This window comes from Gadus chalcogrammus, chromosome 18 (genome assembly GCF_026213295.1).
Source record: "Gadus chalcogrammus isolate NIFS_2021 chromosome 18, NIFS_Gcha_1.0, whole genome shotgun sequence".
Lineage (NCBI taxonomy): Eukaryota > Metazoa > Chordata > Actinopteri > Gadiformes > Gadidae > Gadus > Gadus chalcogrammus.
The window spans coordinates 6,156,416-6,170,021 of record NC_079429.1 but is presented as its reverse complement, the minus strand read 5'-3'; the positions used below and the strand labels follow the sequence as shown (position 1 = coordinate 6,170,021).

Sequence of the window (13,606 nt, the reverse complement as noted above, 5' to 3'; positions counted from 1 at the left end):
AAAAAGGGAACCTAATTTAGAAGTAAGTTACTTCCAAATTGGCTACAGAAGTAGGATTTTGTTTTGGTTTGTTTTCTTACCCTTCGACGTGTCCGTCCTGAGCCAGCTTGGTCTCCACCTCTTTCAGAGCCGCCTCCAGCGACGTGCTGGTCTCCTCAAGCCTCCTCTGGGCCAGGAGGGCCCCGGGGAACGCCAGGCTGGAGGGAGGAGGAGGGGAGGTGGAGGAGGGCGAGGAGCAGGAGGAGGTGAAGGTGACGCTCCTGGCTGCCTTGATGTTCAGAGCCGGTGGACTACCCGGACCTGAGAGCAGAGAGAAGAGTGAGACCACAGGGACGGTGGAGCCCGAATTAAACAGCCGGTTTCAGGACGAACGTGAAAATAATGTCATTGATTCACAAATAGAATTGAGTCCTTAATGAAGCGAGAGGAAAACAGAGCCTGATACATTCAAGTGTGCTTGACTAGAGGGACATATTCAGGGACAGCTTCTTTCCCAAAGCTGCCACCATATTGAACTCAAATTTGCACTAATATAAACTGCACTGACATATTTCCACTGACCACTGCACCACCAGACATAACCTACCTCCATCGTTCAATACGCTGCTAGACGCACTAGGACTCTTTTGTGCTCAAAATGTTTTTGTTGTCTGTTTGTGGTTCTTTAGTGTGTATTTTTTATTTTTTTTTATTTTACTGTATAGTCTTTTGTATTGTGCTAACTATGTGTGCACTTTTAAGGATCTGCTCTTTGAATTTCATTGTACTGTGTATAATGACAATTAAAGCTTTCTATTCTATACAGCTCCGAACCGGTTCAAGAAGTGAAAACGAAAACATCTAAGACTCTTTAAAAAGAAACAAAAACGCAAAAAGAAACAAAATCATATTTACAGAAATCTTTATACAATTTCTCTGAATTTCTGTGCATGCCTGTTTTTCTCTTTTGATTTGTGATTTTTGTAAATAAAGAGGCTGGAATACAAGAAAACTGTCATCAAAGAAATACAGTTCTACGGAAAGTGTGAAGAACTTGCTTTACATATCAATCTGGGTGACACAGCGACAAAGCATTGGTTTCACCTCATAGTTGTGGCATGAATCAAACAAGAAAAATAATCATATTGCTTTAACGCAAGGACAGTTTTCACGCTTAAATGAATATTTTGGATGCCGAAATTATTATTAAGTATTATTTTGCGTCCTGCGACACCCAGTTCATCGGGCTTAATTGATATCTTCATTGAATATTGTCGAACGGGAATCGATCAGGAATTGGGCTATCGTCTGGTCGCTTCTATCAAAATCACAAAACCATTTCATTTTCTAAAGACCATCGGGTTATCTATCAAAAACAGTTATTAAAACCAAATAACCCCCAATGTATGTCCAAGAAAACAAAGAGCATGGACCCCATGTTCGTAACCATGGTTACCTGTGGCTGTGCCTAGCTGGGGCAGTCGGGACAAGGCCCTCTGCCGGCCCGCGGCGGCGGCGGCGGCGGCGGCGGCGTCCTGCTGCTGCCCGGGGGGCCTCACGGGCGGGGCCGGCCCGGCGGGTCTCGGGGCGGTGGCGGCGGCCCCGTAGGACTGGAGCTGGGCGCCGAGCTGCGGCGAGACCGTGTGCACCTGAACGCTGGTGAGCGTGGGGATGGACGTGCGGCGCGGCGAGAGGGCGCCGCCACCGCCGGGGGGTCTGGGCGGGCCCGGGGAGGCCGGCGTCCTCAGGCTGGAAGGTTTGCTGGAGACGGGAGGTCCTCTCCCTGTGGAGCCCACTCTCTGGAAGATCATCCCCGGTTGCTGCTTGCCGCCGCTGCCGCCGCCGCCACCGCCGCCGCCACCGCCGCCACCGCCACCACCGCCGCCACCGCCGCCACCGCCGCCGAAGCCACTCGTGGGCGAGGACCCGCCCTCTGAGTCATCGGTGGGCGTGACCGGCCCCTCCGGCGTCTGCCCGTCCCGGTCTCGGTACTTGGGCCGCCTCTTGACGGTGTCCGACTCTTTGAGGTTGAACTCCGGGAGGTCCAGGGTCTTGGGTGGGCTCCGCGCCGGGCCTTCCGACGGAGGGGCCGCGGCCTCGGGGTCCGAGTCCTGCCTGGGCCCCGACGCCAGCCGGGGCCGCTGCCTGATGGTGAGGTTGCCCTCCTCCGCGAAGGGGAGGCCGAGGCCGGCGCTCCGCCTCGGGGAGCCCACGGTAGCAGGGCTGGCGTTCCTGGCGATCGTGTCGGCGGCGCTGGCCGTGTTCGTGGCGCTCCTCCTCCCTCCCTCCCTGTCCTCCCCCGCTCCCTCCCTGACTCCCCCTCTCTCTACCCTTCTCTCACTCCCACCCTGCACTCTCTCGCTGGCCACCCTCCGGAGCTGGAGACCCAGGGTGGGGCCAGCTGTAGAGGGCTCCACCAAGGGGTGGTGGTGGTGGGGGTGGCGTGGGGACATCTGGGGGCTCAATGTCTCACGGGGGGGCGGGACGTCCCTCCTCCTGGAGGGACTGGCCCCGCCTCCTCCCTCCAGCCTGGCCACGCCCCCTCCCTCCAGCCTGGCCACACCTCCTCCCTCCAGCCTGGCCACGCCCCCTCCCTCAGATCTGGCCCCGCCCCCTCCTTCCAACCTGGCCCCGGCCCCTCCCTCAGGCCTGCCCCCGGCCCCTCCCTCCAGCCTGGCCCCCCCTCCTCCCTCAGGCCTGGCTACGCCCCCTCCCTCAGACCTGGCCACGCCCCCTCCCTCAAGCCTGGGCACGCCCCCTCCCTCCGGCCTGGCCCCGCCTCCTCCCTCAGGCCTGGGCACACCCCCTCCCTCCGGCCTGGCCACGCCTCCTCCCTCAGGTCTGGCCCCGCCCCCTCCCTCTAGCCGGGCGGCGATGCTCCGAACGGTACGCACAATCTCTCCCTCCGCCTGCGCCACCAGCGACGAGTTGGACTCCGTCCCGACAAACAGGCCAGGCTCCAGCCCATCAAACAAGCTAAGCTCCGCCCCTGGGCCGCCGGTGACCGAGCTCATCCTCTTGGGCGGGGGCGGGGGCGGGCCCTTGCGGCGGGAGCGCACGGCGAAGGATTGGCTGCGGTTGAGCTTGGGCCGCTCTTCACTCTCTGCGGGCGGGGCGCCACGGCCCCCGCGGCGCCCCAGCGTGGCGTACGACGGCACGGAGGAGGAGTTGGGGGTGGTGGAGGAGGAGGAGGAGGAGCACGGGACCCGGGTCAGGTGGTTGTCGAGGTGACGGTGGAGGCCCTCGTCGTCGTGGTCGGCGTCCGACGGGGCGTAGCGCGTCAGGCTCTGGGAGCGCGTCTTGGCCGCGTCCCGCCGGACCACGGCCTGGTGCCGGTGGCCCGGCTGGGGCACCATATGACCGGGGCGGGGGCCCGGGAGCTGGACCGCACCGGCCAGGGGCTTGAAGAGCCTGGTTGGACCGCCGGCCCCTCCCCCGGCCCCGCCTCCAGCCCCGCCTCCAGCCCCTCCCCCGGCCCCCTGCCCGGGCGCTCCCCTGAGCGTTCCCGCGGGCGCTCCTTGGGGCTGGAGGTAGCTGAATGCCTGGGGTCCGGAGGAAGCCTGGGGACCGGGTGAGGCCGGGGGTCCGGGGGAGGGGGGGGTGGAGACAGGCTGGTAGAGCACCGCCCTGCCCCTGGGGTCCCCCCCCGGGAGGGCGAAGCGGGGCATCTTGCTGGGGGTGAGCGGGGGCGTGAGCGGGACGTAGTTCAGCCGGGTGGGGGTGTGGCTCCGCCTCCCCGGGCTCTCCCCTCCCCCAGGCCGCCTCCCCCTCTCCCCCCCGCTCTCCAGGGCCTCCTGGGAGAGCCGCGCGGCGCCGGGCAACACCAGCGCCAGCGCCCGGGCGTCCGCAGGGATCCCCGCATGGGGATTCCCGGAATTGGAATTCCCGGAATTCCCCGACCCGCGGGACCGCGTCCCGATGCTCTCCAGGCTGTCGGACATGAGCGCCGCCGACCGGAGGGCGAAGGCCTCGCCCCCCACCAGCCCCCCGGGCGCCGCCCGGCCCGTCATGGCGCTCTGCAGCTCGGCGCTCAGCTCGCTGTCCTGGAAGGAGGCCAGGGCCCTGGGGGCGCGCGGCGAGGGGGTCTCGGGGGACCGAAGGCCGCTGTGCTCGATGGCCAGCAGCTCCAGCGCGGCGGCGGCGGCGGCGGGGTTCCTGCGGAGGGTCCCGCCCCCCGCCTGGTTGCCCGGGTGACGGCCCCGCTGCAGGTCGCTGAGGCGCTTCACCGCCAGCATCAGCTTCTTCTGGTGCCCTGGGGAGGCAACGCGTCGCTGGTCACCGTGGAGGACACCGCACGGGGGCTTCACACAAATTAATCAACATGTTTTGGTCCCAACCCGTGTTTTAAGAATCGTTGTTGTACGAAGATACAACTACGAAATCATCCTTAATCATCTTATGAAGACAAAAAAGAAAAACGAAAAAAAAGAAAATGTTCAATAATTTCAATAATTCTTACTTTCACCTTTCATGTCATTTGGTTTATGTATGTGTGTGGATATATCTGTGTCTACCCATCACTTGGAGCCAGAACAGGGACTACCAGACCAGAGCCTACCCAGACAGAGCAGAGCCTACCCAGACAGAGCAGAGCCTAGCGAGACAGACCAGAGCCTACCCAGAGAGACCAGAGCCTACCCAGAGAGACCAGAGCCTACCCAGAGAGACCAGAGACTACCCAGATCAGGGCCTACCCAGACAGACTAGGACCTACCCAGACAGAGCAGAGCCTACCCAGACAGACTAGGACCTACCCAGACCAGAGCCTACCCAGACAGACCAGAGTCTACCCAGACAGACCAGAGCCTAACCAGAGAGACCAGAGCCTACCCAGATCAGAGCCTACCCAGACAGAGCAGAGCCTACCCAGACAGAGCAGAGCCAACCCAGACAGACCAGAGCCTACCCAGATAGACCAGAGCCTACCCAGATGAGGGCCTACCCAGACAGACCAGGACCTACCCAGACAGACCAGGACCTACCCAGCTTGGTGATGCCTATCTCCTGCAGGTCCTCCCAGGTGATGTCCTTGACGATGGGGATGGAGTCGTAGCCGTTCTCACAGAGCCTCTTCTGGTACTGGGGCAGCCCGATCACACCCAGCCACTCCCCCAGCTCCGCCTGGAACCAAGGAAGACGGGTTTCAAATTTAAAAAACATATGGTACTCAAAGACGCAGAGGTGGACTAAAGAGGGGATTCTGAATCGATTGACAACTTCCACAAAATAATGTATTCTTTTATTCATTCATTAAAACATTGTTCCTTTTATCTTAGGTTTGCCTTTGCGTGTTAACATTATTGCAATCAGTTTATAAGACATTTTAAAATAGTAAAAATTCATCATCTTACACTCTGCTTCCAATAGTCATAGTTTGCCATAGTTTGCTACACAGCCTTTCTGAGTGAGTGCACAGCTACTCGGGGTATATCTTCATATAGGCCCCCCTACCCACTGAACCAAAGTATCGTCTCTAATTCGGAGACCCCCCCACCACCACCACCACCACCACCGAGTGAGTGAGTCTCTTACAGGGATGTAGTCGGGCAGCCACTCGGGGACGCTCAGTCGGACCACCTCACTGGAGATCTTCTTGCGGTGGCCGGGCTTGGTCACCCCGATGGCCGTCAGGTCCTGGGGGGTGAGAATAGGACACGGTGAGGAGGGGGTCGGAGAGGCCCCCCCCCCCCCACACAGCCCTGAGAGGAGGACTGGAGGAGTGAGGGACGTCATGACTCCAGCTGTCCTCTGCCGTGAACCAGGACTCTGCGCTAGCACATGCAGTTAGAATTAAAAAGCTGTGCTGCTAACGGGAAATGTAACCTCTGGCAAAGTTTGAGTGAGCATAGAGTACATTTCTTAAAATGATAAAAAAAATCATTTATTATGCTTATAATGGCTTGCACAGTTAGAGAGTTGGCATAGAGTAACAAATAAAATCAATAAAAAACACAATCTTCTTTTATAAATTATTATTATGGCTTGAGGGATGCGACGTTTTAGCATTCCGTTCATTGCGGTACAACGAACGAATAGATGGGTTACATGTCCCGTGTGACCGCGCGCACACACGCAAACGCACACGCACACACACACACACACACACACACACACCTCGGGGGTCATCCTGCTGATGGTGGGCACGTCGTAGCCCGCGGTGACGAAGTTGGCCGTGTACTGCTCCAGCTGGAACTGCTGCAGCCACTGGTAGATGGCCTCAGAGTCCTGGGAGGAGAGTGTGTTTAGTACAACTGTAGTAATACTGCAGTAATACTACTGCAAAAACTGAAAAAAAAACTGATTATCAGAATCACACGCCAGCTCGTAACACACCCCATGAATCATGAAGGCCGGACTCGTCAACTTTATGACGGTATAACAGTATATCAGTAGGCCTGACATTGTCATGGGACCGTTTATCAGTAGTATGTGACAGTATATACGAGAGTGTATCAGTAGAATGTGACCTTGTAGATGACAGTAAATCAGTAGGCCATTTCAATGGGACAGTATATAAGTAGTATGTGACAGTATAAATGAAAGTTTATCAGTAGTATGTGACAGTATATGCAACCGTATATCAGTAGTATGTGACAGTATATACGACACTATATCAGTAGTGTGTGACAGTTTATTCGACAGTATATCAGTGCTATGCGACAGTATATATATGACAGTATATCAGTAGTATGTGACAGTATATACGACAGTATATCAGTAGTATGTGACAATGTAGATGACAGTAAATAAGTAGTATATCAGTAGTATGTGACAGTATATATATGACGTTATATCAGTAGTATGTGCCAGTATTTATCACAATAAATCAGTGGTATATCACTGGTATGTGACAGTATGTGACATTAATTCACAAGTATGTGACAGTATATGACATTAATTAACGAGTATGTGACATTAATTCACCAGTATGTGACAGTACGTGACATTAATTAACCAGTATGTGACAGTATGTGACATTAATTAACCAGTATGTGACATTAACTAGCTAGTATGTGACAGTATGTGACATTAATTCACCAGTATGTGACATTAATTAACCAGTATGTGACAGTATGTGACATTAGTTAACCAGTATGTGACATTAATTAACCAGTATGTGACAGTATGTGACATTAGTTAACCAGTATGTGACAGTATGTGACATTAGTTAACCAGTATGTGACATGAATTAACCAGTAGGTGACAGTATGTGACATTAATTAACCAGTAGGTGACAGTATGTGACATTAATTAACCAGTACGTGACAGTATGTGACATTAATTAACCAGTACGTGACAGTATGTGACATTAGTTAACCAGTACGTGACAGTATGTGACATTAATTAACCAGTACGTGACAGTATGTGACATTAGTTAACCAGTATGTGACAGTATGGGACATTAATTAACCAGTACGTGACATTAATTAACCAGTACGTGACAGTATGTGACACCCAATCAGCAGTACATCAGTGGTCCTGCAGTCACCCACCCTGCCCTCCAGCAGCTGCTCCGGCCTCATGAAGCCCAGCTGAGGGACTCCGTTGGCCGGTCGGCGGGGGACTCCTCCTGGAAGACAAACAAGACTCCATGACCCAACCTCCAGTCACCGGCCGAGACAACACCTTCATCCACGTCAAGTGTGCAAACTCAAACACACTCACTCCGACAACAGGGTTAAACTGCCCACCGATCATCAGACCCTTATGTAGAACACGCACAGCAAGTGGTTTGAATGGGTACAGAGAAGGATCTTGACAATCAGTGTCACAATCGGCTTTCTGGAATTTAAATTCCATTTGTTATTGACCGCTTCCCTCACAATTCGCCACCCGAATCATTGGGGCCGAAATAGAATACTACAAAACAGGCAGGATACTACGGACTGCCGAAAGACAGACGTCAGACAGCCAAGAGCACACAGAAAGTACAAAGCTGAGGCAGGCACCAGACTTTTTCTCTCCCTCTCCCTCTCTCTCTCTCTCTCCCCTCACCCTCTCTTTCCCTGGGGTTTGTCTTTGATAACCCTCTCCCACAAGTCTTCTGTCCAATCAATCACACTTATACTCAAGTGTTTGTTTTTTTTCGCGTGAAATTTTTCTACATGTCTAACCATTTCTGAATGGTTGTTCTTGTTTTAAAGTGAGTTTCGTGGAGGGAGGCTGCCATGCTTCAAACCCTGAAGAAGAGTTATCGGTTACCTGGAGAATTAAGAGGTTTAGACACCTAGAGAAGAGTTATTTAGGCCCAGGGGCGTGAAAGTAGAGACAGGTAAGAGAGGCAGATGAGAGAGAGTGAGAGACAGAATCAGAGACAGAGTGAGAGACAGAATGAGAGACAGAGTGAGAGACAGTGAGGTTTAAATAACACACACACACACACACACACACACACACACACACACACACACACACACACACACACACACACACACACACACACACACACACACACACACACACACACACACACACACACTCCTCACTGGTCATTTGACCATTCCAGATGTTCAACAAAACAAGATTCTTCATCCTTTGGTCGCTATAATAAACTCACCAGTCAGGGAGATCAAAATCGATGTGTCTCCCTCTGTTTTGCATCTCATCTCATCTCTCTCTGTCTCCCCCCCCCTCCTTCCCTCACAGCTCCACACAGCTACCCAACAAGGCGGACAGAGTGCTAGCAGAGCAGATATCTCTCAGTGGTCAATCGTCTCCTCTCTCTCTTTTTCTTGCTCCTTGTTCTGTGGTTCAACTCTCCTCTATGTGGTTACATTTTTTCAACCAAAAAATAAATACACACACACACACACACACACACACACACACACACACACACACACACACACACAGACTCCTCCCCCAACCTCATAACCTCCTCTGAGTCAACACCCCTCCTCAAAACACACACACACACACACACACACACACACACACACACACACACACACACACACACACACACACACACACACACACACACACACACACACACACACACACACACACACACACACACTGAGCCCAAGGGTCCACAGTAATGAACATATCTTGGGCCGTGTCCTGGCTTGCTCTGGCCTCGTCTGTCCTTATAGAGCGATGGCTTGTTTCTTCTCTTAAAGAGGACACACACACACACACACACACACACACACACACACAAATACTAGCTCTTTGTGAGCAGATAACCGATATAACCGTTTTTTTGATTGGTTTTGGGTATTCCCAGGTATGTAGTGTAGACAATATTGTCTAATTTCCTGTAGTCTGGAAGCCATGAAGACACACAATACAAGCAGTCTGTGGATGTAGTAGACATGGAATGCTCTACAAACTGCTACTGTGTTGTTTCAATTGAAAATGAAGGAGTGTGTGCTACTCCCACTCCCGGTGGGTATAGTCTTCACCAACCTCCTGCCTCTCCTGAGATTGGGCAGATAGATTAATGTTCTCTTAAACACAGGCAAGTGTCCTACAGAGAGAAGGCTACCCCTTACCTGTTTGTGAGACCAATAATGAACTGACATTATGAACCCTGCACTCACCTGTGGAGCTGTCGTCTTGGTGCGTGGTGTGGTGTGAGTCTCCTGTTTCACCAGCAGAGGGAGCCAGCTACACAACAAAATAGGAACGGACCCATGAAACACAACTCATGAAAGTACAAAATGAAGGAGTAGTTAACAACATTGACAAATCATTATATTGCACTTTCCAGGGCTCAAGCATAAAAGACATCCGATGTGTTTTTGTCCAGGAGCCACAGCTTTATACCATTCAGACACCGATGATGTTTGATGTTATGTTCACATAAGTTTGTGCTGAAAGTGTTTATCCGCTCAATACGATGTACCTCGCGGATAGAATCATTATGTCCCTGCATTATCGGGTATTTACATGTTTCGGATCGTTTGCCACCGATTATTACTTCATCGCTGATCGGGAAAGGTGGGCGTCGTTTAACGGGTTAAGTGTACTTATCCGGCCAATCGAAACGACTGATAAGACGCAGAGTCGGTTCACTGTGTTTATTTAGTGTCCTCCTTCGGTACTGGACATGGTACATAGCGCAGTACCATCACAGTAACGGGGAAGATGCGTCGCCTTAGAGGGGAAATGTGTATCTATTAAAGAGTGTGTGACGTGTGTGAGTAGATCTATTTATATTTGGAGGGTGTCACATTTGAACGCAGCAGGCCTAAACTCGCTCCACCACCGCCATCTTTCACATTGTGCATTTTGTTTAAACGTTGATTTGTTTATTTAGCGTTTCCATGGAGACGTCTGGAGGCCGGAGCTGACCTTTCTCTCTCGCCCATGGGAGCTGCTGTGCTTGGAGTTCTCGGAGCTCTGGCCGCTGCCGGCGCTACGGCTGCTGCCCACACTGCTGGAGCTCCCAACACTGTTCCTGTCATCACCTGGGAGAGAGAGAGAGAGAGAGGGAGGGAGAGGGAGAGAGGGAGGGAGAGGGAGAGAGACTCATTAACTTGTCAAATGGCTGTGATGATCACCGTGTGTCTCCTGGTTGTTTGGTTCGTCAGCTCTGAGGGAATAAACAGTTTATTCTCACTCATCGTAACAAGGCATCTTTCTTTCGCAGCTCGAGTGTTCCAACAAACTAAAACACTGCAGCACTAAACACTAACGTCTACTGCAACACATTCCTAATTCATATGCAGGTCCTGGAGCCACACTGGAAGGGTGAACGCAAGCAGGTGACAGCACTGTCATAACCAAAAATCACACATTGTTCTCGCCCCGAGGACAGAGACATCAAAGACAGTGTAGTGCATTACAAATCAACATGCAAATCCAGTTATTACACTCCCATCATGGTACTATGCTCCTGAGTTTGACTTCTAACAACCTCTATCTTGTGTTTGGCCATCCACAAAGGAGGTGGATATCAGAAAGCCGTATTGCAGCATAACCTCTTGAAGTGAAGGATCACATAGTAACACAACCCACATTGTGTTTATACACTCCTCACTTTGGCACATGAATCAGTTTTAAAGCTACCGAGCCTGTTGAAGGAAAACCAGAAACCCTGTTTGAGCTAGGCCCCGCCCACTATCAACCTGTATGAAATGCCTTCTGGCTGACATCTGATACTGGCTTTTTTTCATTCAGGGAGGGGCTTTCTGGCTGTTCGGGCCTGGCTGTTTACCTGGTAAGGTTACCTGGTTACCCAAAGCAGGTGACTCATGTAGTGGCACGGTCGATGACCCATAGAGGGCGATTTGAGTTTAATTTGATTTGATCTTATCCTAGGTTTTTACAACTTTGTGCAGTTGAGTGGAGATTGGGCCCAGGGTTATCAATCCATAGCACTACAATGTAACCCACTTGATCACTTTTCATCTTCGGTAAGCGGTATTAAGGTTTGGTTAGGGAACAGAGAGTTCAGCGCTCGGCTGGAAAGCCATAGGAAAACAGGCCAAGTCTTCAAGGCAGAGAGGGGAGCATCGTAGGGGTAACTCCGTCCACCCCACCCCCCACTGGGTGGAGCAAAGCTGTGAATTAAGAGACACACAGCTTATTGGGGGGGCATTAGAAACAGCAGGGGGGTGAGGTTAATCATGGTTGCTGTGGGGGAGGAGCGTCTGGCGTTTAGGCCAGTCCAGGGTGTTGATCTGTGTTAAACGCTTTGACCGACTGCTGCCCTGAGAAGGCTGCTCCTTTACATGAGGAAGAATGGGAATAGGAGGGACTGGACATGGTAGCTCCACACAGAGCATGGCAAAGCCATGACACACACACACACACACACACACACACACACACACACACACACACACACACACACACACACACACACACACACACACACACACACACACACACACACACACACACACACACACACACACACACGCCACTGCAACCCAAAAAAGCCTTGGGGAGCTTCGTGTCCCTCTCACTCCATGGACTGCCGTCCCCGCGACTTAGACCTTGATGATGGGCAGTCAGTCAGTGTGTAGTGAGCGTTCTGACGCATACTGGTTGCTGTGAATCCACCACCCACACCCACCCACCCACCCACCCACCCACCCACCCACCCACCCACCCACACACACACACACACACACACACACACACACACACACACACACACACACACACACACACACACACACACACACACACACACACACACACACACTCAGTATGCAGTACTCCGAGTGCCTCAAAGTGCACTATTTAATTACAATGATTGTGATTGTGATTGTGATATGAATGATGGCGACTATGATTAGGTTCCATTGTCAACATGCCAGCTGGTCTAGACTACAGAGCTACTAATGGCGTTCTTCCACTATACTGCGCAAGGACGGCGACACGCACTTGTCTTGAGTGATGACCCTACCCTTTTACTGCCTATTTACTTTTATATTATAGCCTAGTCTAAAGTCGGATTGATTAGACAGTTTATATATTTGAGTTGTTTCAGATGGACAGCAACACACATAATGATATTCGTGATGATGAATTCAGTTTGACGTTAATATTACCCTTTTTTTGACTCCAAATCTCAATAGCTCATTGAGAGCCGATTTATTTCACAATAGTTCTGTTTAAACATTCGACAATGTTTCACAGATATTATTTCCCTAGTGCCAAACGATGTCCTTGGTTTTAGGAAAGAGACGTGTTGAATATCGAAATCAGCGATCTTATAGTGTGAAATATTAGACCCATCTGAAATAATCGGTCCTATTTCAACAAACTATTTCGGGAATATCGTCAAACTTACATCATCGCATTGCCCTTCTGCTGAACCTTCGTTGCCCATTTCAATCAGGCAAACAAACTCGAGACGAACTCATCGCACATGGCGATTCGTCATATACATACGCATGCAAAGTTTAATGTACTTTTATAGGTCTATAGCCGCACAACTTTCGAGAAAACTCCTCGCTCCTAATAGGCTGACGTCACCTCAGCCTCGGGGGTCGTCAACTCAGCCCGCTTAGAGGCTTGGAGGCGGGGCTTGGAGGAGGGGCGGGCTCACTTCGGCCCGACCTCGGAGATGGTGCATCTCGGGGTCACGACCCCGGCACCGTTCGGCATGCGTAAACCGGTAGTGGCCGCTCAAATCTGCACGGTACGGAACGGCTCGGCACGGGCAAGTGTGAAGGGAAAAACGCCATAAGTACAGGGTCAGGATCAGGTTAGAGGGGCTGCTAGGGGGTGTCGGGGGGGTCAGGGTGTTCTCCACACAGGCTGGGGTGGGGGGGGGGGGGCACACACTCTTACCAGTGGGGGGGTTACCCCGGAGGACCCACACGTCCTCAGTGGGACTAGCGGGACTAGCTGGAGGTGAGAGCTCACTGCCATGTGGAGCACCTAACACACACACACACACACACACACACACACACACACACACACACACACACACACACACATGTACACACACGTACACATTGTGCTCACTAGGGGACCCGAAGAACGGGGTGACCCCTCGATTTTGGCTCTGGGTAGGGGGGGCGGTAGGGGGGGGGTCGGAGGTCACCAACATCCAGCTTGGTTAGAAAAGATAACGTGTGAAAATAGGAAAGCAACATGAGTGAGTTGAGAGAAGGTGTCTGTGTGAGTGAGTGAGTGAGTGAGTGAGTGAGTGAGTGAG

At 52.2% G+C, this 13,606-nt stretch overlaps 1 protein-coding gene across 1 annotated transcript in view; it reads right to left on the bottom strand.

Moving 5' to 3' along the window:
• The window catches only part of LOC130371770 (caskin-2-like), a 40,720-nt gene that overhangs the window by 2,376 nt on the left and 24,738 nt on the right, over positions 1–13,606 (bottom strand). The window contains exons 14-25 of the mRNA XM_056577631.1: positions 13,234–13,323; positions 10,279–10,394; positions 9,525–9,591; positions 7,473–7,549; positions 6,094–6,204; positions 5,512–5,613; positions 4,962–5,100; positions 3,444–4,231; positions 2,701–3,359; positions 1,868–2,268; positions 1,436–1,762; positions 81–300 (exon numbers count right to left, since the gene is read on the bottom strand). Of these exons, the coding sequence (XP_056433606.1) occupies positions 81–300; positions 1,436–1,762; positions 1,868–2,268; positions 2,701–3,359; positions 3,444–4,231; positions 4,962–5,100; positions 5,512–5,613; positions 6,094–6,204; positions 7,473–7,549; positions 9,525–9,591; positions 10,279–10,394; positions 13,234–13,323 (3,097 nt within the window). The remainder of the gene's footprint in view (positions 1–80; positions 301–1,435; positions 1,763–1,867; positions 2,269–2,700; positions 3,360–3,443; positions 4,232–4,961; positions 5,101–5,511; positions 5,614–6,093; positions 6,205–7,472; positions 7,550–9,524; positions 9,592–10,278; positions 10,395–13,233; positions 13,324–13,606) is intronic.